The 24,664-nt window shown below is 35.3% G+C and overlaps 1 protein-coding gene across 1 annotated transcript in view; it reads left to right on the forward strand.

Annotated features, from left to right (window-relative positions):
• Positions 1 to 24,391, forward strand: part of SELENOF (selenoprotein F) — a 49,288-nt gene extending 24,897 nt beyond the window's left edge. The window contains exons 3-5 of the mRNA XM_038002524.2: positions 6,444 to 6,507; positions 18,789 to 18,838; positions 23,507 to 24,391. Coding sequence (XP_037858452.1) covers positions 6,444 to 6,507; positions 18,789 to 18,838; positions 23,507 to 23,638 — 246 coding nt within the window. The 3' untranslated portion in view covers positions 23,639 to 24,391. The remainder of the gene's footprint in view (positions 1 to 6,443; positions 6,508 to 18,788; positions 18,839 to 23,506) is intronic.
• Positions 24,392 to 24,664: the final 273 nt, after the last annotated feature.

The raw sequence follows: 24,664 nt of genomic DNA on the forward strand, positions 1-24,664 counted from the left end.
ATTGCTTTGTATTTTTTCAGAATTTAGTAAAAAGCACTCCAAGATGAATAGTAGTTTTATCTCAAGTATAGTATTGAAGAATTATATTTGTTTAAATACATTGTTTGTTTGTTAAAATTATGCTGATTTTTTTCCCCTAATCGTCAGTATTCATCCATTGTTTCTAAGTAAGAATGCCATCACTCAAAGTGAGTGTGAAAGTGTCATTAATCAGAAAATATGGGGAAGACCTGATGATGAACAACAAATTTAAAACACCAGTAGATCACCAAACATGGTTTAGGTGATAACATTTTCCCTGAGAATTTGCTGACCAAATTTTACTAAAAATAATTTCTGTATGATGTATGTTTCCGCTGTATGATTTTTTTAAATTATACTGCATACTATTAGTGTTTGGAAAGGTGACTCATTTATACTTGAGTGTATGATAATTGATTTTTCATTGGAATATCTAAATAATACAGTGCTCAGCTTTTATCATACTATAGCTATGCTTCCTTATTTTAAAATCCCTTCATTTTATTTAAGGACAAACCTTCAATAGACGTATAAAATACAGTTACTCCTCAGATATGAATTCTCTTCAGCAGTAAAAATGTTTGCTTTTATTCATCTAACAGCATTTTCTTCATATTGCTACATAGCATTCGTAATTATTATGCTAATAGTTATATTCACTTGGTTTGAAAAACTTCTTTTAATATAAACAAAAGTAGCACTTTAGGAGGATAAAAACCAAGTTTAATTACAGTTTTTAAAATATCTTAAAAGTTTTTTTCTGTTGGTACTGTGGAATTGCTTTAATACTAACATTTTGATTTTAAATAAAATAGAGAGTTTCCAAAAGGAGAATCAATAGCTACAAGCAGTGCCTCATAAGGAAAGGAAAAAAAAAAAAAAAAGTACTGTAACATTTGTCTTTCTTCAGTCAATGTTTATATGGTTTACCTTTTCAGATTAATGTGGTTAATCTGTTGAGCAAAAAGCCTGCTGTTTTACCATTTTGCAATTTTTGTCCTATTAAGGCAGTGTCCCTCCTCCCTGCCTGCCCATTACAATCATTAAAGTACTATTAGTAGTAATTAAAAATACTGATGCATGGATCTCGCCCCCAGATATCCTAATTTAGTTTATCTAGGGTAGGTTTTAGGGATGAGTAATTTTCAAAATATTTCCAGGTGATTCTATTGTACTATCAGGGTTGAGAACTCTCCTCTAAGGTAGTTTGAATTTGAAAGCTTGAGAAAATTTGGAGTGGCCGTTTTCATTACAGGCAAACAATGAATGATATCCCTGAATAGTCCCTGAACTGAAAATTCTATTAAAAAAAGACATGAAAATGGCTTCACGTACACAACTTGAACTTAACCAATACTGTGGAAGTATTAAGGTTATAATAACAGATGTTATGTATTGAGCATCTAAAAAATCCAGGCTTTTCGCTTTTTTTGGTGACTTCTTGTAGCAACTCTGGAAGGAAGGTAAATAACCCTTTTGTTCAAACAGTAAACTGAAGCTCAATGGATGACTTACCCAAAGGGGGGGCATACTGCTTGTAAGTGGCAGAGCCAGAACCGGACCACATACATGTTTGATTTCACAACCTGAACTCTTTTTCACTATACCATGCTGTGTGAAAATTTGATACTTAGTTTGACTCAACTTAAATAATTAGTTTATCAAGGTTTTCTTAAGGTCATGTTTCTTTAGAGCTGTGGTTATTGTTACCAACAAAAATACTTGAAGTGCTTCCTCCTGGAAAGTGGTAGAGTATTTCTGACTGGGACAGGTTTATAAATTTGTAGTGGTGGTGGTGGTGGTAGTGGTATGATGATGGCACAAGAGTTAACAAATACTGCCCTTTTTTAAGAAATTCAGAAAATTTATGTAATTCACAAGTGTCACCTTTGTTCAGTGTTATAAATGAACTTATTTTGGACTCTAGCTATCTGGTGAGAAACAGCGTAGACCAACTTTCTGAACATTTTTGTAGCAACTAGTTGGACCTTAATTATAACAAAGATAGCTACAGAAATAGTGTGACCTTTTTCTACATGTGAAACCTCACTTTAAGCCCTTACTAATCTCAGTACAGGTTGAGTAGCTCTTATCTGGAATTCTTGGGACTAGAAGTGTTTTGGATTTCAGATTTTTTTCAGATTTGGGATGTTCAACATGTAGTACCTGTAATACTTAAAATATTTAAACTGGGAAAACATCAACTAACGACAGAGCTGGAATTTTTCCAAAGACTAATGAATAAAAGTCACCTTTTTAAATGGGAAATTAGCATATTTTAAAATCCTGTTGCAACTAAGGCACATTAGTGATAGACCTGAGGTAGTTAGATATTTCTACTTCCTCCACCCAGAGAACCATATCAGAAGTTTAGGAAAATCTGGCAGTCATAAATTACATGGAAATAGAGACTCCAAAGGGAAAAGATGCAGTTTGTGTATCGTTCCCATATTTTCCTAATGATTTCTTATATTTCCCTAGTCCTAATACAATAATGGCCTCGAGTTAGATTGTCTATACAAGTAAGACTCTAATTCATATTTTTAAAAAGGCCTACCAACTTGCTATTAGAAGTTATATGACTTTCTTCTTTTGATTTTTCTCTTGTAATGGTATTTTTCCCTAAATGTTTGAAGATTAAAATTTTTTTATGCTAGTCACTTTAAAAAGTAAAAATACTGAGGTTGGAACTTGGTTAAATCAAGGAATTAACTTTATTTGTCCTTTTTGCATGCACTAGAGAATTTCTACTATTTATAAGTAGCATCTATTTCATTGTGTGTGAATTTGTATGTAGTGCCAAAGATACTTAGGATTATACAGCATTTTAAATTTACTACAGTCTGTAGTTAAATTATTTATTCACCATGCAAAACAAATATTTTCCTATGAACACCACAGATCATATATATATGTATGTGCATGTATATATATGTGTGTGTGTGTGTATATGCCAGCTAACAACACAGATTAATGCTTTTAGAATTTGACTTTTAATAATGTTCTGCAACTTTGAGTTCCATCCATTTTCTTTTTTTACCCTGGAATGGAACTGCTCTACAAACTTTGTCAAAGGAACTTGAAATATTTTTGAAGTTTTGTCATGAAAAAAGAGACATTTAATTTTGTTAAATGAATAGTTCTCTCCCTTTAGCACACCTGTGTTGAGAAGCTTTGTGTCTGGTTCTGGGGGAAATTAAGACATTTCCTGTCTACTGTCAAGTTATAGGCTGTTTGATGCACATTATGATGAGAACAAAATTCTGTGAAAGTTTATTAGGAAAATCACTACCTGACACTAGGAAATCAACAAAAGTTTTTTTGAAAAAGGTCACATCTGAGCTGCCTGCTCATTAAAGGGTATGTTTCTAATATTTTTGGTTAATCAGTTGATATTTTGTGGTGCATAGGCAAGCTTCCCATGACTGGGTTATGGATGTACTAAGATACTGAGTCCTTGAGCCCTTGAGACAACCAAGTGGGCCCTGGGGTAAGCAGGGCTCCCAGGCTAGTCTTGCCCAGTTAAAAGTTGCTTCATCCTTTTACTCCAGTGCTCCGTACAATCATTATCATTTCCCACATGTATCATGTATAAAGAAACAGTGGTGTAGAGAAATACTATTAGGTAAGGTAGTAGAATCTCCACCAAGAATTTCTAAAGGATTATAAGCAAAAGATAACTCTAATAACCAAATCTAAATATGGCCTTATATGCTTTTAATTATAGTAAAATGTACATAAATTTCACTGTTTTAACCATTTTTAAGTGTACAGTGCTATGGTATTAAGTACATTCACATTGTTGTACATCCGTGTTATCCATCTTTCCCCAGAGTCTTCCCAAACTGAAATTTTATACCCATTAAACAGTATCTCCCTATTCCTTGCCTCCACTGACAACTACCATTCTACTTTCTATATCTGAATTTTTGACTACTCTAGTTACCTCATTTAAACATTTGTCCTTTTGTGACTGCCTTATTTCACTTAGCAAGATGTCATTAATGTTGTAATAAGATTCGTTTATGTTGTAATATGTGTCAGAATTTTTTTTTTTTTTTTTTTTTTTTTGAGAGAAGTCTCGCTCTTGTCCCCCAGGTTTGAGTGCAATGGCTTTATCTCAGCTCACTGCAACCTCCACTTCCTGGGTTCAAACGATTCTCCTGCCTCTGCCTCCCAAGTAGCTGGGTTTGAGGCACCTGCCACCACACCTGGCGAATTTTTGTATTTTTTAGTAGAGACGGGATTTCACCATGTTGGCCAGGCTGGTCTCAAACTCCTGACCTCAGATGATCTGCCCACCTCGGCCTCCCAAATTGCTGGGATTACAGGCGTGAGCCACTGTACCCAGTCAGAATTTCCTTCCTTTTAAAAGCTGAATAATGCTTTGTTGTATGTATGTACCATATTTTGTTTTTCCATTCACCTGTTAATGAACACATGAGTGGGAAAACACCTTTTGGCTATTGTGAATAATGTTGCTATGAACATGGGTATATAAATATCTGTTTGATGCCTTGCTTTCACTTCTTTTGAGTATATACCCAGAAGTAGAATCGCAGATCATATGGCAGTTCCATTTTTAATTTTTTGAGAAACTGCAATTCCATTTTCTATAGCCACTGGACCACTATTCATTCCCAATAGCAGTGTACAAGGGTTCCAATTTCTCCACATCCTCATCTCTTTTTTTTTTTTTTTTTTTTTTTTAATAATAGCTATCTCAGTGGTGTGAAGTGGGATTTCATTGTGGTTTTGATATGCATTTCCCTAATCTCTAGTAATGTTGACTATCGCTTCATTAGCTTATTGGTAATATGGCCTTATATTTTTCAATATATTTTTTTTCTGGAGTTCTAACCAAGATTAGCCAGATCTTTTTCAAAAGAAACTTATTGCATAGAATTAAGGTTTTTTTTTTTTTTTTAGACAGAGTCTTGCTCTGTTGCCAGGCTGGAGTGCAGTGGCGTGATCTCGGCTCACTGCAACCTCCGTCTCCTGGGTTCAAGCGATTCTTCTGCCGCAGCCCCATGAGTAGCTGGGACTACAGGCGCCTGCCACCACACCCAGCTAATTTTTGTATTTTTAGTAGAGACAGGGTTTCACCGTGTTGGCCAGGATGTTCTCAATCTCTTGACCTCGTGATCCACCCGCCTCAGCCTCCCTAAGAGCTGTGATTACAGGCATGAGCCACCGTGCCCAGCCAAATTAACCTATTCTTAAAGTTTTATTGCTGCACTGAACCTTAGAGATCATCAGAATTCTTAATCTGAAATCCACCATTGGTTTCAGAGTCCATGAACAGCCTGCATTAAAGCAAAATTCTGTCAGATTCTCAGAAAGGTCAGTGACTCCCCAAAAACAAGAATTGAGCTAGCCCAAAGTCATCAAACTGTTAAGAATCATTATCTTTTTAGGTCACATTAAGGTGGTGTTTAAATCACTACTTTGTGCCTTTCTGTATTTTCCAAACTATTTTAAAGAAACATGCATAGGGCATGGTTTTTTTTAATTAAATAAATTAAATTAAAAAATTAAATTTAATTAAATTTTAGAACCTGAAAAAGTAAAGTCCATCTTTCTTGAACCTCCATAAAAAACAAATCTAAAAGCCAAGAAGAAATGAAATGGATATGATGGTTCTTAAAATTGCCAGCCTTCTCTTATGGTCACAACATTTCCAAGTATATTCCTGCCCTATAAAAAGAATAGTCAGGCTCTGCAACTACAAAAAAATGTGATGTTTACCATTGAATCCATTTCAGCTGAATTCATTGCAATACAATATTTGCATTTGAGTTTTTTATAATGAGCTTTTACTATAAAGTGAATGTGCAGGTTCTGTAGAAAGGAGATATTTACCATTGAATCCATTTCAGCTAAATTTCATTAAAGGAAAATATTTGCATTTGAGTTCTTTATAATGAGATTTTACTGCTTTTCTTATAATATCTCTACATAGTACTTTCTGTAACAGTTGTTTTAATTTTAAAACTTTGATCACTTAAAAGCAACCAGAAAGAATTTTTATTAAGTAACTATCTTGGATGATACAGACCTATATTCAGTTTATCACCCTAAAAAAAAAGTAGGAAATATTTAATATTTTGTAGAGCTTCCTAGGATATCTTACCTATTTAAAGTTTATTGTTAAATTTCCGTATCTACTTCAGTCTTTTTGACTAGGTTTAAGAGTAATTGAAGTAGGTTGGAAGTTCCTCTGTCATTTATTATACTTGGGCCTCCATCTTCTCTTCTGTTAGACCAGAACTGCATGGTCCTGTCTAGCTAACCAGCTTTGACATTTCTTTGATCTATATATCTGCTAACTGTAGTGTTTATACTGTGAAAATTTATATTTATTTTATAAGTACATTTTTAATTTATACAAATTTTTTAAATTCCTGTTTTTCCTTTTGTAGCTGTATGCAGGAGCTATTCTTGAAGTTTGTGGATGAAAATTGGGAAGGTTCCCTCAAGTCCAAGGTATATAAAATTTACTCCAGTAAGCTGTTCAGTCATTTAAAATCAACATTTTATGTGAATCGTTTTCATTATATATTCCCAGGAATAAGAATTTTTAGGATTATACTTTCTCAACAATAATATGCATTTTTTTCACATTTGTTTTCATGGAGGTGGTTTGTTAAAGTAATTGGTGAATGCTATGTTACTTTAAGCGAACACAATATATGAAATTTAGAGGCCGGGCATGGTGGCCCACGCCTGTAATCCTAGCACTCTGGGAGGCCAAGGCAGGTGGATCACAAGGTCAGGAGTTCGAGACCAGCCTGGCTAAGATGATGAAACCCTGTCTCTACTACAAATACAAAAAGTAGCTGGGCGCAGTGGCGGATGCCTACAATCCTAGCTATTCAGGAGGCAGAGGCAGGTGAATCACTTGAACCCAGGAGGCGGAGGTTGCAGTGAGCCAAGATCACGCCACTGCACTCCAGCCTGGGCGACAGAGCAAGACTTTGTCTCTAAAAAAAAGAAGAGAAAAATTTAGATTTAAAATACAACACATGAAGGAGTTATTTTCTTAAAAGAAGAGCCTTTCCTTTGCCAGGTGTGAATTTTGCAAGAGCCTTTCCTTTACCAGATGTAAGTGTAATTTCTTTAAGTAGCACACCATTGTAGTGTATTTTAAATGTGAATTGATTTATGTGGAACAATTGCATTAAGAGTAGACCTGTACAAAATAACAAATCACCAAAGAAAGAAGTAATTGCCAAAGAATTTGAAATACAAAAGAGAGAAAGTCATATGTATATATCTTTACAGGGAATTTTAAGGATAAACATGTTAAAGGATAATTGTGAAGGTATATTCTTTGGGTTGACATCAGACAATAATGAGGAGCTTTGCATTACCAAGAAAGGCTTGAACTAAGGCTTTTGTCTTCTGTCCTTGCATGTCACTTTGAAAATCAGTTTTATGAAACTGAACTTGTCTGAAGGTAATAATGCTTTCTCTTTTTTTTAAAATACATAAATAAGTATTTAATTTACATACCTCATTCTACCTCGATTTTTGCTGACATTCCCCTGATTTCTTGCCTTATTTAGTTAATGGCAAGAGAATTTTTTGGATTTAATATTTTATAAAATTGCCTGTATTAGCACATGCTTTTTATTGCTGGCCTAGAATTGTTTATAATAAAATATGGATCATTTGGCACAGATACATAATATAGAAGTTTGACTTGGGACACTTAATGAGGCCCAAAGCAGATACATATCTAATCAAAAACAGTCTTTGTTAGAGTAACACATTCTAATATAGCAAAGAAGATATTACTTTTGCTTGAGGAAAAAATTTCTTACTCTGTTTTTTTTGTTTTTTTGTTGTTTTTGCCTCAAACACTTAAACTCAGAATTGTACCACAGTTGTTTTGGCTTTTTTGTATCCATTCTCTGAATGATAGTGTGAGCATTCTTATTTCTAGAAAGGTTTAGCAATTGATTTTTAGCTGCATTGATTATACTTACTTGTTTTATTAAAAACAACATTTTATAACTTCGATTTTCGTGAGAATCAAGAGTAACTTCGATACTATGATTAGCCTTCCTACTTACGATATCAGATTTTATTATCTACGGTAATACATATTATGTAAATTATCAAACCTTAGGGTACATATATCATACTGTCTTTTCCTTTTGAAAATAATTGAATTTTAATGCTATGTATAAATAATTATCTACTTCCTTAAAATAAAAATTATTAATTCCATAATGTGTAACTGTATTTAATATTATTATATATAATATCAGTATTTTCTGAGCCCATGAAAAGTTGTTATAATTGTGATAAAACCATTAAATTCCCACCCTCAGAATTTCCATCTTAAAGATATTCTGAAATACAGCATGGAGAATTGTTGCTATAAAGCAGTAATTACAAATACCAAACTAACTTTCATGTCATCACTGCCTCATATTCTTTTCTCTCTCTCTCTTTTTTTTTTTTTTTTTTTTTTTTTGAGACAGAGTTTCACTGTTGCCCACGCTGGAGTGTAGTGGTGCAATTGCAGCTCACTGCAACCTCCACCTCCTGGGTTCAAGTGATTCTCCTGCCTCAGCCTCCTGAGTAGCTGGGACTACAGGTGCATGCCACCACACATGGCTAATTTTTTTCATATTTAGTAGAAACGGGGTTTTGCCACATTGGCCAGGCTGGTCTCAAATTCCTGACCTCAGGTGATCTGCCTGCCTTGGCCTCCCAATGGTGGGATTACAGGCATGAGCCACCACACCCAGCCACTGCTTCATAATTTTTATCTTCAACATCAAGTAGCTTCTGGGATTATCATGATAATCTTCATTATACTCTAGCTTATAATACATTGTCCATTTTTAAGATCACTTAATTTAAATTAGCCGTTTCATGAAACAAGAGTAAATTAATGTTAAATTATTTCAGAAAAAGGAAGAATTTAAATTTTGGTATGTTTTACCCATATTAAACCACTCAGAGTTGTGTAAAAAAAATCCCAGATCATATTTCTTAGTCAATTCCAAATATGCCTTCTAAAATACCTTTTTTTCCTTATTCTAGTTGCTTAAGTATAGAAGCCTGTCTATAATAATTTCTCATAGTTGATTCTAGTATTCTGTCACTTCACGTGTGGTGACATCCTAAGTAATCATGTTTTTTTTTCTCTCACTTGAGTCTTCTGTGTAAAGAATGTGGCTGTCTCTCAGAAAGTAATGTGGTTTATCCCTAATTTTGTAGGGCTTGGCAAACTTTCTGTAAAGAACTAGATAGTAAAAATTTTCAGCTTTATAGGCAACATGAGCTCTGTTGTAACTATCGAACTCTGCTGTTATAGCACAGAAGCAGCCATAGACAGTACTTAAACGAATGCACTGTGTTCTGGTAAAACTTTATTAACAAAAGCAAGCAGGACAGATTTGGCCCATGGGCCTCAGTTTGGCAACCTCTGTATTAGAATCATAAACCTTCAGACACAAAAAGGAGTTTTGAAGTAATGTAGTACAAGTTGAACATCCTCATAATTAAAAATCTGAAATCTAGAATGCTCCAAAATATGAAACTTTAAAAATGCTGCAAAAAGTTACCTTCAGGCTGTATGTATAAGGTATATATGAAACATAAATGAATTTCAGATTCATATTTGGGTCCCATCCCCAAGATATGTCATTCTATATATGCAAGTATTTCCACATCCAAAAAAATAAAACACTTACAGTCCCGTGCATTTCAGTTAAGGATACTCAACCTGCTTCTCATGCCAACTGTGATTGATTGGTAGCCATGCTTAAGGTTGCATTGCTACATTGGAGTTTTGCTGGAAAGAATACTGATCCATTAGCATTATCTTCATTGATTTTCTTGTTTATAAAATGGGTTACAGTTGAGGTATAATAGGTTAATATCTACCTTATAGGGCTGTTCTGAGGATTAATGAGATAACATGTAAATCACTTAGTATGTGTCTGGCACCAGCAAATACAGAGTAAATCATTCCATAATTCTATAAATGTGTATTGATGCTTACTGTATGTCAATCACTATTCCAGTAATGAAGATGTTAAGTGGTAAGTATTGTTATTGTATCTTATATTTGCTGCTTGGTTAATAATAAGTTTCAATTATGAACCATCAAACATTCATATACTCATACATTGGTCATCTTTAAAAAAACATTCAAGTCAATATATATTATAACTGCAACCTTTCTCATATGCAAAATTCTGTATATTGACCTCTAGCCATTTTTCAAAGTACCGTAATGGTGCTTCTCTTTCTACCATTTTACCTCCTGACTACTAAATCTTACTTGGCCCTAGCATTTGAAACTCTCTTCACTTGTGTGACTTCATGATCTCCTAGCTTTCTCCTACTTCCAACATATCTTTCTCTTCTGTTCTAGCATCTCTTTTACTGCCCGCACTTCAAACATTATTGTTAGTGAGGGTCTATTATCTTCAGATTTTCTTCTCTTCTGACTCTACCGAATGGTGTCCCACTCGCTCAGTTTCAGTTACAGTACTTATCTGATGACTCCCAATCTATATCTTTACATAAAGTTTTATTTTGTTAGAAGTTGTATTTCTTATATTTTTTACTTCCAGGGGACATTTTCATTTAGATTATTTCATAGGCACCTTAAACCAGTATGCATATATGAATCACCTGGGGATCTTCTTAAACTACAGAGTATAATTCTATAAATCTGGGATGGGTCCTGAGATTCTGTATTTCTTACAATCCTACAGACTGTGGTCCACATTTTTAATAGACAGGCTTTAAACCCAGCATATCCAAAAACTGTATTAATCCTCTTCTCTATTAAAAGTATACCATCTTCCCTATTTCTATAAATGGCAATATGATCAGGCAAAAGCATAAGCATGAAACACAGGAATCATGATTGATCTTTTAAACTTTATATCCAGTTAGTCACCATGTTGTGTCTCTTCTCCCTCAGTAATAATTTTCATAGTCCCTTTCTCTTTTCTGTATTTTCAATCAGGGCCATAACATCTTTATCCAAAAGGATTAGTTACTTATTATCTAGTCTACCTCTTTTCCCTTTTCTTACTTCATTACCTCTTTAACACAACAGCCAGTAGAGACCCTTTTCATAAGACAAATCTGATTGTATCTCTCTCTTGCTTAAAATCCTTTATAGTTCTCTGTCACATACAAAATGACATACAAGACTTGCCATGACATAGTTTCTCATTTCTAGATTCACATCTCTAGTTTATGCAAAACTATTTGCAATTCTCTGAGCTCTGACTTCTGTGTGTTTGTACACACTGAAAATTCTTGCTAAGTTGTGCTCCTTCCCAATTCTTGTGGCAAATTCCAGTTCATTCAAAATTTGGCTCCAGCATTGTTTTTGGGTGGTTTAAACAGTGTTTTACTTTTCTTTTTATATTCCAGAACACCTCCCACATAAGATTATATTTGGCATACTGGTCTTTTGCCTCTCTCAAGCTAGAGCTCAAAGTTTGTGTTCTGTTTTTGTTTTGTTTTGTTTTTTGTTTTTTAATCATTGATACACCCAAAATCTATGTAACATTGCACCTGGTATTAAGAGGAATTCAAGTATTTATGGAATGAATACACTGATTTATTAAAGTTTTCTAATTCAAGGGATGCCCCCACTTTTGACAGTTGAGAATCTGGTGAAAAGCCTGTGTTTCCATTTGTTATATGCCCTTGATGAATTTACAGGATTCAAACATTCATAAAAAGTTCTCATCTTTTCGTAAAAATCATGATTTTTTTAGTTTGTCTTGTCTTCATTTTGTACCTCCAGTCTCCCTAAATTCTCTTAAGTTGTCCTTTTCTGTTTTCAAGTGCTTCTAAATTGTCCTAATGGATGACACAATTTTGTACTCCAAATGTATATAATAGTATATTTTCTTTTTTTTTTTTTCTTTTTTTTGAGACAGTCTCGCTTTGTCTCCCAGGCTGGAGTGCAGTGGCATGATCTCGACTCACTTCAACTTCCACCTCCCAGGTTCCAGCGATTCTGTTGCCTCAGCCTCCCAAGTAGCTGGGATTACAGGCATGCGCCACCACGCCCAGCTAACTTTTGTGGTTTTTTTGGTATTTTAATAGAGATGGAGTTTCATCATGTTGGCCACGCTGGTCTGGAACTCCTAACCTCAGGTGATTTGCCCGCCTTGGCCTCCCAGAGTGCTGGGATTACAGGCGTGAGCCACCACACCCAGCCAGTTTTCTTGTTTTAGAAATACTTTTTTGATTACTCAATAGCTTTTGTTGAACGCAGTTGAGAATTATGTTGTCTGTTGTTGCCATTCTCTTTATATTGACATTTCTGGATATGATATGACATTGTTATTTAGAGTATGTTCTGATTCGAATGTACTTACTCTAATCAACAGGATATTTCATCTCAAAATATAATCCTGTTTCAACATGATTATATTTCTGTCTAATCAACAGGATTATATTTTGTCCGAGTATATTTTGTCTCTTTTTTCATTTATATTTTCACGTGTTTGTGATTTTGAAAATAACATAATTCAAACATTTTTCTTTAACCTCAGAACATATACTTCCTTATTATCCCCCCCATTTCCACATATACCCTCTTTATAGAACAAGGAGGAGGACAGATGTGGGTTTGGGTTTTGGGTTTTGTTTTTTTTTTAAATACTTTTAAAAATAATCCCTTTTAATACTCCTTAAAGTTAGCTCTAAAGAGCCTCTGAATTATGAGAGTCCCTTGACATTCTGAGCAGTGTATATAGCAAAACTTAGCTCTTCTAGGGGGCAGCATGAATGGGTTGCTAACAATCCTAAGGGAAAAGCTGAAACATTTAATCTGTTTTTAAATTACTTCTGTTTATTTGATCACTTTGAGTGTTATTTACAAAATTGCCTTTATTAGTGACAAATAATTAAATTGACCTAATAGGAACATTTTCTGGAAATTAGAGTGATTGGATTTTCTTTAGAAATCTCCAAATTGGTGGCTGGGCGAGGTGACTCAACGCCTGTAATCCCACCACTTTGGGAGGCCAAGGCAGGTGGATCACGAGGTCAGGCATTCGAGACCAGCCTGACCAGCATGGTGAAGCCCCATCTCTACTAAACAACAACAACAACAACAAAAAACATTAGCGGGGAATCATTCTTTGATTTTATTGTGTGACCCACATAGTATGACACCATTTCTGTAGTCTTTTTTTTTTTTAAGCTTTCATTGAACATATTTGAGAATTTGAAATTTTTTTGCTTTCTGCCCATAATGGCAGAGAAGAAAATTGACAGAAACGCCTCTAATGATTAAATGAATCAGAAAATGAATGCAAAGAGATAAAATAACACTTTAGACCTGGAGTGACCAAGTAGCCAAACGTGGCTGTTTTAAATATTTTCTTTTTTTTTTTTTTTTTTTTTTTTTTGAGACGGAGTTTCACTCCTGTTGTTCAGGCTGGAGTGCAATGATGTGGGTGTGATCTTGACTCACCACAACCTCCACCTCCCAGGTTCAAGCAATTTTCGTACCTCAGCCTTCCGAGTAGCTGGGATTACAGGCATGCACCACCACACCCAGCTAATTTTTTGTAGTTTTAGTAGAGACGGGGTTTCTCCATGGGGTCAGGCTGGTCTCGAACTCCTGACCTCAGGTTATCTGCCCACCTCAGCCTCCCAAAGTGCTGGGATTATAGACATGAGCCACCGTCCCGGCCTGATTTTTTTTAATTATATAAAATTAAACATCCAGTTCCTTAGATGCACTAGCTACATTTCAGATGCTCAGTAACCACCATACCAAAAAGAACAGATGAAGAATATTTCCATTATCTCAGAAGGTTCTATTAGAGAGTCCTATTCCAGACTCTAATGATAATAAAATTGTTCCATATGAGCAGAAGCTCAGATTCTGAAACCTCATTTGACAATATCCTGAATGAATTTTCTCAAAAATCAAGAGTGAGTGAATAAACAATATATTACCAAGGTCAGAAAGGAAATAATAGTTTTGTTTTGTTTCTTTGAGACGGAGTCTCGCTCTGTTGTCCAGGCTAGGGTGCGGTGACGGGATCTCAGCTCACTGCAACCTCTGCCTCCCAGCTTCAAACAGTCCTCCTACCTCAGGCTCCCAAGTAGCTGGAACTACAGGCATGCACCACCATGCCTGGCTAATTTTTATTTTTATTTATTTATTTATTTATTTTTTTAATTTTTTTTAGACGGAGTCACACTGTAGCCCAGGCTGGAGTGCAGTGGCGCGACTTTGGCTCACTGCAAGCTCCGCCTGCCAGGTTCGCGCCATTCTTCTGCCTCAGCCTCCGGAGTAGCCGGGACTACGGGCGCCTGCCACCAGGCCAGCTATTTTTTTGTATTTTTAATAGATACGGGGTTTCACCGTGTTAGCCAGGATGGTCTGGATCTCCTGACCTGGTGATCCGCCTACCTCGGCCTCTCACAGTGCTGGGATTACAGGCGTGAGCCACCGCGCCCGGCCCATGCCTGGCTAATTTTTGTATTGAGACGGGGTTTCACCATGTTGACCAGGCTGGTCTCTAACTCTTGACCTCGGGTGATCTGCCCACCTCGGTGGTTTACGGCTGTAATCCCAGCACTTTGGAAGGCCGAGGCGGGTGGATCACCTGAGGTTGGGAATTCGAGACCAGCCTCACCAACATGGAGAATCCTCGTCTTTTCTAAAAATACAAAAAAAAAAAAAATTAGCTGGGCGTTGTGTTGCATGCCTGTAATCCCAACTACTCGGGAGGCTGAGGCCGGAGAATTGCCTGAACGCGGAGGCGGAGGTTGCTGTGAGCCAAGATCGTCCAATTGCATTCCAGCCTGGGCAACAAGAGCAAAACTATACCTCAAAAAAACAAACCAAAAAAAAAAAAGAGCCAGAGTAAAAATAAGTTAGAGCCTATTAGAAATGTATTTGGAATCTGAAATCAATATTTACAGCATGGCTGTGCTCTAATTTCATGCATGATAGTCAATGAGCAAGCAGTTAGTTGCCTTGAAAGCACATTGCTCATTTTGGTTATATTTACCTTCAAAATCAGGAAAATACGGAATAAATATTTGAATTTATGTGGTTAATTCTTATTAAAATTTCGAATAGATTTGTTTTTCACTATCCTTTTATTCTTCTGTAAAATGATTCATAAAATCATTTAAAAATACAAAAATAAACAGAGTTCACTGAACCCAGATGGTAAATGGTGGTGGTATTTTTTCTTGTATACTGAAAGTTATTAGTAAAATATTCCAGCTGCCCTCCTCCAGAATATTTTAAAGGAAAAAAAAAGTCTCTTTAAGGTTGCCATAAGCTCCGTTATTTCTTTTCTGGACTTTATTTGCTATTTGCATATTTAATGACTCATGCAGCTATAGAGCACATGACACGTGATTACAACATGATCAAATCAAGAATACAACAAATAATATTATGTATTCAAATACCAATCTTTTTATACAATTTTAAAATTCACCATTGTTATTTTGCTTATAATTTGTAAAACATCTAGAGGGTTTTTTCTCATTCATAACTGTGCCATGATGTATGTTTACATTGAGAAATTAAATGCAGTGGTAGGTTTAGTAATAAAATGGAGGCCAAAATCATTGAACTTGAGGAATTGTAGTTTTTCCTGACTGGCTGAAGATCCACCAGCACAGTTGCTTTTCTTAGCATACATTTTTATCATACTTTTTCAGTTTACTTTCTTTAGTAAAACGTTTGAAGTTGACTTTGGGGCTATTTTGACTATTAAGAAATATCAAATTTTAGGAGTAATTTGAAGTATTAAGAGATAAAATTCTTTTGAATCCTTTAGAATTATGTCAAAAGAAGGACTGTTTTATGTTCAAGTAAATATAAATTCTCAGTTCTTATTTTGTTTCTTGTTTACTTATGACTCTAACATACTAAGATCTCCTTTCTCTGAACTTAGAGTACTTATTGTCAGTTGTTAAATTAACGACATTGTTTTTATGATCACCTCTTTTTATTTGTTGCAGATCTGTTTAAGCAGACTGTAGATGTATTGACATTAAAGAACTCAGTTTCCTCATATTCTCCTGTAGCTTATCAAATGCCACGTGTATATAATGAGTACTCAAATATTTGTTAAAAGATTTACTGCCTGTAAAATGTGATTTGCTGCTACAAGGTATTTAACAGATCCTCTCTTTCAAAATTAGGAAGCTATGGATCTGCGTTTAGCAGAGAGAAAAGGAAAGAACTGATGAAAATAGTAATTAGTGACTCATCTTAGTATTCCTTTTAAATTTGTTCACTTATTGCAGTCTGTTAAATCATTTTAATAAGTGAACTATTAAGTATGCTAAGCTCTGTTATGGATCCAAAACAACATATATAAGAATAGTCCTTTTACCAGGTTTCTTATGTAGTAGAGAAGGCATGTAGACACAGTTACTGCATGTTACACAGTATTTTGCACAGACATGCAAATAGCATTTGCCAGAGGAACAGAACAGCATAAAAGGCAATAAAAATCACAAGATCATTTTTGTTTGAGGATTCAGGAGTTTGCAGAATATCTGGAAAAATCCTAAAGGATAAAGTTAATAGAAACAATATTTTAATAAGCCAGAATAGCATAATTGGTTTTATTTTGAAATAAATTTTGTAGGGGAGGATTAGGTGAGATATTTGAGTCAAATATGTGAAGACTCTCATAATGAAGCAAACTGATAGCACTATTGCTATCTAATTCTAAAGTAAAAACTCAAAAGCATGTGTGTCACTATAAAATCTAAGATGAGAATTATGCAAATGATCAATAACTGGTATTAAGAATGATCAAGTATCTAAATGAAACAATTGCTTTTATTTTAGAAAAATGTATTACAGGCCAGGCGCAGTGGCTCACGCCTATAATCCCAGCACTTTGGGAGGCCAAGGCAGGCGGATCACAAGGTCAGGAGATCGAGACCATCCTGGCTAACACGGTGAAACCCTGTCTCTACTAAAAACACAAAAAATTAGCCGGGCGTAGTGGCCCGCGTCTGTAGTCCCAGCTACTCAGGAGGCTCAGGCAGGAGAATCGCTTAAACCCAGGAAGCAGAGGTTGCAGTGAGCCGAGATCACGCCACTGCACTCCAGCCTGAGCAAGACCAAGGCTGACCCCTCACTCAGCCGAGTGAGACCCCATCTCAAAAAAAAAAAGAAAGGAAAATGTATTACACACCTTTTAATTTGAATTAATTAGGCATGATCATTATTGAAAATTGGTAAATTATAGATTGATAGCATCCAAAACGGGAAAACATTCATTTAAAACTTTCCCAAATAAATGCCCCATGTATAGGCCTTTATTAAAATAATAACAGTAAACGGTTTTTGAACCACTGTATATATTTTAAGATTTGTTTAGGACTTTTTCATTTGCACGTGAAAATATTCACCTTTTTAAAACAACAGTAGGAAACAAATTGAAGAAAAAGAGACAGGGAAAATCCTTGCTTTTTACACATAAAAGTTTTCTTTGTCACTAAATACAGATCATAACTTTTTTAATGATTATGTGGTTCATATTAATTTATTTGACCAATATCATTTTACACATTTAAATTATTTCCAAATTTTCAGACTTGGTTAGCAAGACTTTTTATAAGTTATTTCCTCAGAATAAAGAAAGTCCTAGAAGTGTACTTGCAGGTTTACAAACTATGTACATTTTAAGACTCGTGGTTGATTTTGCTGAATATCCTTCAGGAAGGATGTGCCCATTTATATTCCTCCCATAGCTCATTCCCAGCAAAATCCCTCTCCCTGTTCCCTCTCTACCCTTTAGTATTCTTTTTAATCTTTGTAATTCTGAATGTGAGTACCTCATTGTTTGGGCATTTCTTTGATTATATGTGAAGTTGAACATTTATTTCAAATGTTTATTGACCATTTGTATATTTGTACATATTGCTATACGTAGTGTTTTTTCTTAATTATTTGTAAGAGCCCTTTTATATATTTGAGATAATTTTCTTCAGTTTGTCATTTTTTAATTTGCTTATGGTGGTGTTTTGTTGTCCTGATGTTTCCATTTTTACATAGGTGTATCTATAAAACATTTCCTTTTGGGTCATACTTAGGAGTAGAATTTTATATTCCATATTTTTCTCTGTGCTGTAGGCTTTGGTAGTATTTTTAACCTCTCCTTTTTAGCAGTTATCATGACTGATTATTAGTTCTGCGATTATTTTTTTCTAAACAGTTTGGCAGTTTTCTCAGAAGTATTTATCGAATAACCCACGCACACCGCCAGGCAAACATATATCTCTTTTTCCCTCTCCCCTTCCCCTCTCCCTCTCTCTGATTTGATAGCTTTAGCACATTAAAAAATTCTCACAGACATTTTTATCTCTTTTAATTTCCTGTTCTATTCTTTTCTCTGTTATGGTATCTGTATCACATAGTGTATTAATAAACAGTGGAACAAATTCTCTTTCCATATCTTACTTTTTAAAAACTGCCCTGACTATTCTTACACATTTAGTCTTAAAATTGAGCTATCATTTTTGTCAAGCCTTAAAATCCTATTGGAATTTGGGATTTCTATTAATTTGAAACAATTAATGTCTTAAAATATTGGAGAATATGGTATGTCTCTCCATTTATCCATAGATGTTTAAATTTTCTTCGTTCTTTTCATATAGGATATAATGCTTGATTTGTTAAGTTTATTTCCACTTTTATATTAATCTTTTTAGCTAGCTTGGATTTGGAAGTGAACTATTGAATCTTTTTCTTTTTTTATAAGCTTTCGTTAGGAGTGATAAACCCAAATTGTTCAGAGGACTACAAATCAAGGTAAGGTGATTGTAATGGAAATCTCTTTTTTCCAGCCTTAATTTCTTTATTTTATAATTAAAGTAGATATTTGAATAAATGATTTTCCCCATAAACATGTACAGATATTATGTATCAATTTAAATTTTTAATTTCACTGAAAAATAATTTTTTTAATAGACTTTATTTTTTAGAGCAGTTTTAGGTTTATGAAAATTTGAACGCAAAAGAAAGAGTATTCCCATACACTCCCTGGCCCCCACCCACCCCCCCTCAGTTTTCCCGTTATAACATCTTGCATTGGTATAGTACATTTGTTACAATTGATGAATCAATATTGATATATTAATTAATAGTTCACATTAGCATTCATTCTTTGCGTTATGTGATTATAGGAGTTTTGCCAAATGCATAATATTACATATCTACCATTACAGTATCATACAGAATAGTTTCACCACCCTAAGAAATCTCCAATCCTTCACACTTTCAGGTCATTTCTCTCCCTCTTCCCCACCCTCTGGCAACCGCTAATTTTCTTTCTTTTTTTTTTTTTTGAGACGGAGTCTTGCTCTGTCGACCAGGCTGGAGTGCAGTGGCACCATCTTGGTTCACTGCAACCTCCGCCTCCTGGGTTCAAGCAATTTTCATGTCTCAGCCTCCTGAGTAGCTTTATTACAGGAGCATGCCTCCATGCCCAGCTAATTTTTTTGTATTTTTAGGAGAGATGGGGTTTTGCCATGTTGGCCAGGCTGGTCTCAAACTCCTGACCTCAAGTGAATCACCCGCCTCAGCCTCCCAAAGTGCTGGGTAATATTACAGGTGTGAGCCACTGCGTCCGACCACCACTGATTTTTTTATTATCTCTATAATTTTGCCTTTTCCAGATTGTTACATATTTGGAACCATACAATATGTAGCCTTTTCAGATTGGCTTCTTATTACTGAATATTACTCTGTTATACCAGTTTTGTCATTCACCTGTGGAATGACATCTTGGTTGCTTCCAATTCTGGGCAATTTTGAGTAAAGCTAATATAAATATTTTTGTGTAATTTCTGTGTACACAGAAGTTTTCAGCTCATTGAGGTAAGTAACTATGAGTGCAATTGCTGGATCATACAGTTAAGATTGTTTAACTTTGTGAGAAACTGCAAAACTGTCTTCCAAAGTGATAACATCATGTTACATTTGCCCTAGCAGTGATTAAGAGGTCCACATCCTCACCAGCTTTAGGTTTTGTCACTGTTTTGGATTTTAGTTGTTCTAATAAGTATGTGGTGGTATTTTATTGTTGTTTTAATTTGCAGTGCCCTAATGATACATGATTTGCATATCTTTTCATGTGTTTATTGCCATCTGTGTGTCTTTGATGAGATGTCTGTTCAGATCTTTTGCTCTCTTTTTTTAAATTGTGGTAAATATTAAATGTACAGTCTTAACCATTTTTAAGTATACTACAGTCCAGTATTAAGTATTTTCATATTGTTGTGTAAGAGGTCTCTATAACTTTTTCATCTTGTGAAACTGAAACTGTACACCCATTAAACACTTAATTTTATCTTTCTGTGCCCACCAACACCCCCGCCCTCCTGCCAGCTGTTGACAACTACCTGTTTTCTGTTTCTATAGTTTTGACTACTTCAGATACTTACTATGAGTGGAGTATTTGTCCTTTTATGACTGATTTATATGGATCAAGGTTCATCCATGTTGTACTATGTGACAGGATTTCCTTCCTTTTTAAGAATGTATAGTATTCCACTACACGCACGCACACACACACATACATACACAGTGTTTTTTTTTGGACAAGGTCTTATTCTGTCACCCAGGCTGGAGGACAGTGATGTGAATCACAGCTCACTGCACCCTCACCCTCTGAGGCTCAAGCGATCCTACCACCTCAGCCTCCCAAGATGCTGGGACCACAGGTACACACCAACATGACCAGCTAAATTGTTTTTATTTTTTATAGAGATGGGGTCTTGCTATGTTGCCTAAGCTGGTCTTGTATTCCTGGGTTCAGGCGATCCTCCTGCCTCAGCCTCCCAAAGAACAGGGATTTACAGTCGTGAGCCACTATGCCCAGCTCACATTTTCTTTATCCATGCCTCCATCAGTGGACATTTGAGTTGCTTCCATCCCTTGGCTATTGTAAATAATGCTTTTATGACATTTGGGTGTGCAGATACCTCTTCAAGGCCATTAGTTCTTTTGAGTCTATATTCCAAGAAGCGGAATTGCAGGATCATATGGTAATTCTGTTTTTAATTTTTTGAGGAACCTCTATACTGTTTTCTATAATGACTTCACCATTTTACAATCCCACCAACAGGGCACAAGTGTTCCAATATCTCTGTGTCCTTGTCAACACTTGTTATTTTCTGCTTTTTGATAGTAGCCATCCTAATAGGTATGACGTACTATCTCATTGTGGCTTTGATTTGCATTTTTCTTAAAATAAATGGTGTTGAACATTTTGTTGACCATTCGTTTATCTTCTTTGGAACATTGTTTATTCAAGTCCTTTGCCCATTTTATAATTGGGTTTTGGTTGTTGTTGTTAAGTTGTGGAGGTTCCATCTATTCTGGATATTAAACGTTTATCAGATATATATGATTTGCAAATATTTTCTCCCCTTCTCTGGGTTGTCTTTTCATTCTGTTCATTGTTTCATTTGATGCACTGAAGTTTTTAAGTTTGAGTGGTCCTGTTTGTCTGTGTTTTTTTGCCTACTTTTTACTTGAGGTTTTTTGTTTTTTGTCTTTTGGTAAGCTGAACTTTAGAGTTCTTTGTATATTTTGAATGCAAGTTCTTTATCAGATAAGTGTTTTGCAACTGATAGTGGCATATAATTCCTTATACACATTGCTGGATTTGACTGCTAATATTTTGTTGAGGATTTTTAAAACTATATTCTATCTAATTTCTTATTTCCTTTTGGGATTATAGTAAGTTTTTTGTTTGTTTGTTTGTTTGTTTGTTTGTTTGTTTGTTTTTTGAGACGGAGTCTCGCTCTGTCACCCAGGCTGGAATGCAGTGGCATGATCTCCGCTCACTGCAAGCTCCACCTCCTGGGTTCACGCCATTCTCCTGCCTCAGCCTCCCAAGCAGCTGGGACTACAGACACCCGCCACCACACCCGGCTCCTTTTTTGTATTTTTAGTAGAGACGGGGTTTCACTGTGTTAGCCAGGATGGTCTCGATCTCCTGACCTTGTGATCCGCCCGGCTCGGCCTCCCAAAGGGCTGGGATTACAGGCATGAGCCACCGCGCCCGGAATTTTTTTTAATATTGGGATCTCAAATCCAAGCAAAAAAGAAAAAAACATCTTTAACTTAAGAAGTAACCTGACAAGCTGGGTGCAGTGGCTCACACCTATGTAATCCCAGCACTTTGGGAGGCCGAGGTGGGCAGATAACCTGAGGTCAGGAGTTTGAGGCCAAGCTGGCCAACGTGGTGAAACCCCATCTCTACTAAAAATACAAAAATTAGCTGGTTGTGGTGGCAGGGGCCTGTAATCCCAGCTACTCGGGAGGCAGAGGCAGGAGAATTGCTTGAACCCAGGAGACAGAGGTGGCAGTGAGCCGAGATGGCGCCATTGCACTCCAGCGTGGGCAAAGAGCGAAACTCTGTCTCAGAAAAAAAAAAAACCTGACCAAAATGTTTAAGTAGTAATGTTATATTGATTCAATAGCCTGGATGGCCTGTTTTTCTAAACTCCACAAGTGGGTTGGGAATATACCAAGTGTTAATAATCACATCAGAGCTAGTCTCCATCTTTGGAGTTCACAACCCCAGAATACCCTAGATAAACTGAAGCATATTTCTGGAAAGAAGTTCTAAGAACTCTGTCATCACTGCTGAACTACATAACTACATTTTTAGTTATCCAATGCTACTTAATTTAAAATTGAATTATTTGATCTCTTAATGAATGGCTGTTGTCATATTTACCCAGAATTAGAATTTCTCAGAGCTCTCTGGAGAAATATCGGACACAACTAATGGATTTGAAGTTTTGGGAACCCAGCCTAATTCTAAACTGATTACAACTAAAATCATTAGATTTGTTACGCCAAGGAAAATGTATGATCCAGTGTGTGATTGCTTCTGTGTCTGAAAATGTATATGCACAGCCTACTTTAAAACATTGCTCTTATACCATCATTTTCTCAATTATTTTGAACTTGTCTGCCTCCATCCAGTTTTAAATTCATTTGAGAGTATCACGTGGGCATTACATATTTGTTAGTTTCAATAATAAGCTCAAATCCCAAATAAACTGTCTTGCTACTAATATATATTTTTCTCTTTGAAAGTAAAATAATTTCACGTGCCTGTAGTCCTAGGGACGCTGAGGTGGGAGGATCGCTTGAAATCAAGAGGTCTCCGGAGGTTGCAGTGGGCTGAGATTGTGCCACTACACTGCAGCCTGGGCGACAGAGCAAGACCCTTTCTCATGAATGAATTAATTAATTAATGATTTTTTAAATTCTCCTTTTTTTCCGAAATCCTGTAAAACTCTTCTCCTTAAAGATTTCCTTTAAGACTTGTTTATTGTCATGTCTAAAAGCTTTTTTTAAATTACTTAATTTAAACTGAATTGAATTGTTTTGTCTTAGTTGAGGCTGAGAAGGCTCTTTCTGAACAGAAAGTAATTATGATGTCCCTCTTTTTTGTAGTATGTCCGTGGTTCAGACCCTGTATTAAAGCTTTTGGATGACAATGGGAACATTGCTGAAGAACTAAGCATTCTCAAATGGAACACAGACAGTGTAGAAGAATTCCTGAGTGAAAAGTTGGAACGCATATAAATCTTGCTTAAATTTTGTCCTATCCTTTTGTTACCTTATCAAATGAAATATTACAGCACCTACAAAATAATTTAGTTTTGCTTGCTTCCATTGATCAGTCTTTTACTTGAGGCATTAAACATCTAATTAAATCGTGAAATGGCAGTACAGTCCATGATATCTAAGGAGTTGGCAAGCTTAACAAAACCCATTTTTTATAAATTTCCATCCTCCTGCATTTGTTGATACCACTAACAAAATGCTTTGTAACAGACTTGTGGTTAATTATGCAAATGACAGTTTGTGATAATTGGTCCAGTTTTACGAACAACAGATTTTTAAATTAGAGAGGTTAACAAGACAGATGATTACTATGCCTCATGTGCTGTGTGCTCTTTGAAAGAAATGACAGCAGACTACAAAGCAAATAAGATATACTGAGCCTCAACAGATTGCCTGCTCCTCAGAGTCTCTCCTATTTTTGTATTACGCAGCTTTCTTTTTAATACAAATGTTATTTATAGTTTATAATGAATGCACTGCATAAAAACTTTGTAGCTTCATTATTGTAAAACATATTCAAGATCCTACAGTAAGGGTGAAACATTCACAAAGATTTGCGTTAATGAAGACTACACAGAAAACCTTCCTAAGGATTTGTGTGGATCAGATACATACTTGGCAAATTTTTGAGTTTTACATTCTTACAGAAAAGTCCATTTAAAAGTGATCATTTGTAAGACCAAAATATAAATAAAAAGTTTCAAAAATCTATCTGAATTTGGAATTCTCCTGGTTTGTTCTTTCATGTGTAAAAATGATGTTTTTCAATGCATTTTTTTCATATAAGCCCTTTTTTAAGCAAAAATATAAAAATAGCTGTAATATTTAAAACTTATAACATCTTATTGTTGGTAATAGTGCTTTATATTTGTCTGATTTTATTTTTCAAAGTTTTTTCATTTATGAACACATTTTCATTGGTATGTTATTTAAGGAATCTCTCTTAATGATACAGAATTTTTATATTAATTAATTTTCTTTGCC

This window comes from Chlorocebus sabaeus, chromosome 20 (assembly GCF_047675955.1).
Source record: "Chlorocebus sabaeus isolate Y175 chromosome 20, mChlSab1.0.hap1, whole genome shotgun sequence".
NCBI classification, from domain to species: Eukaryota; Metazoa; Chordata; class Mammalia; order Primates; family Cercopithecidae; genus Chlorocebus; species Chlorocebus sabaeus.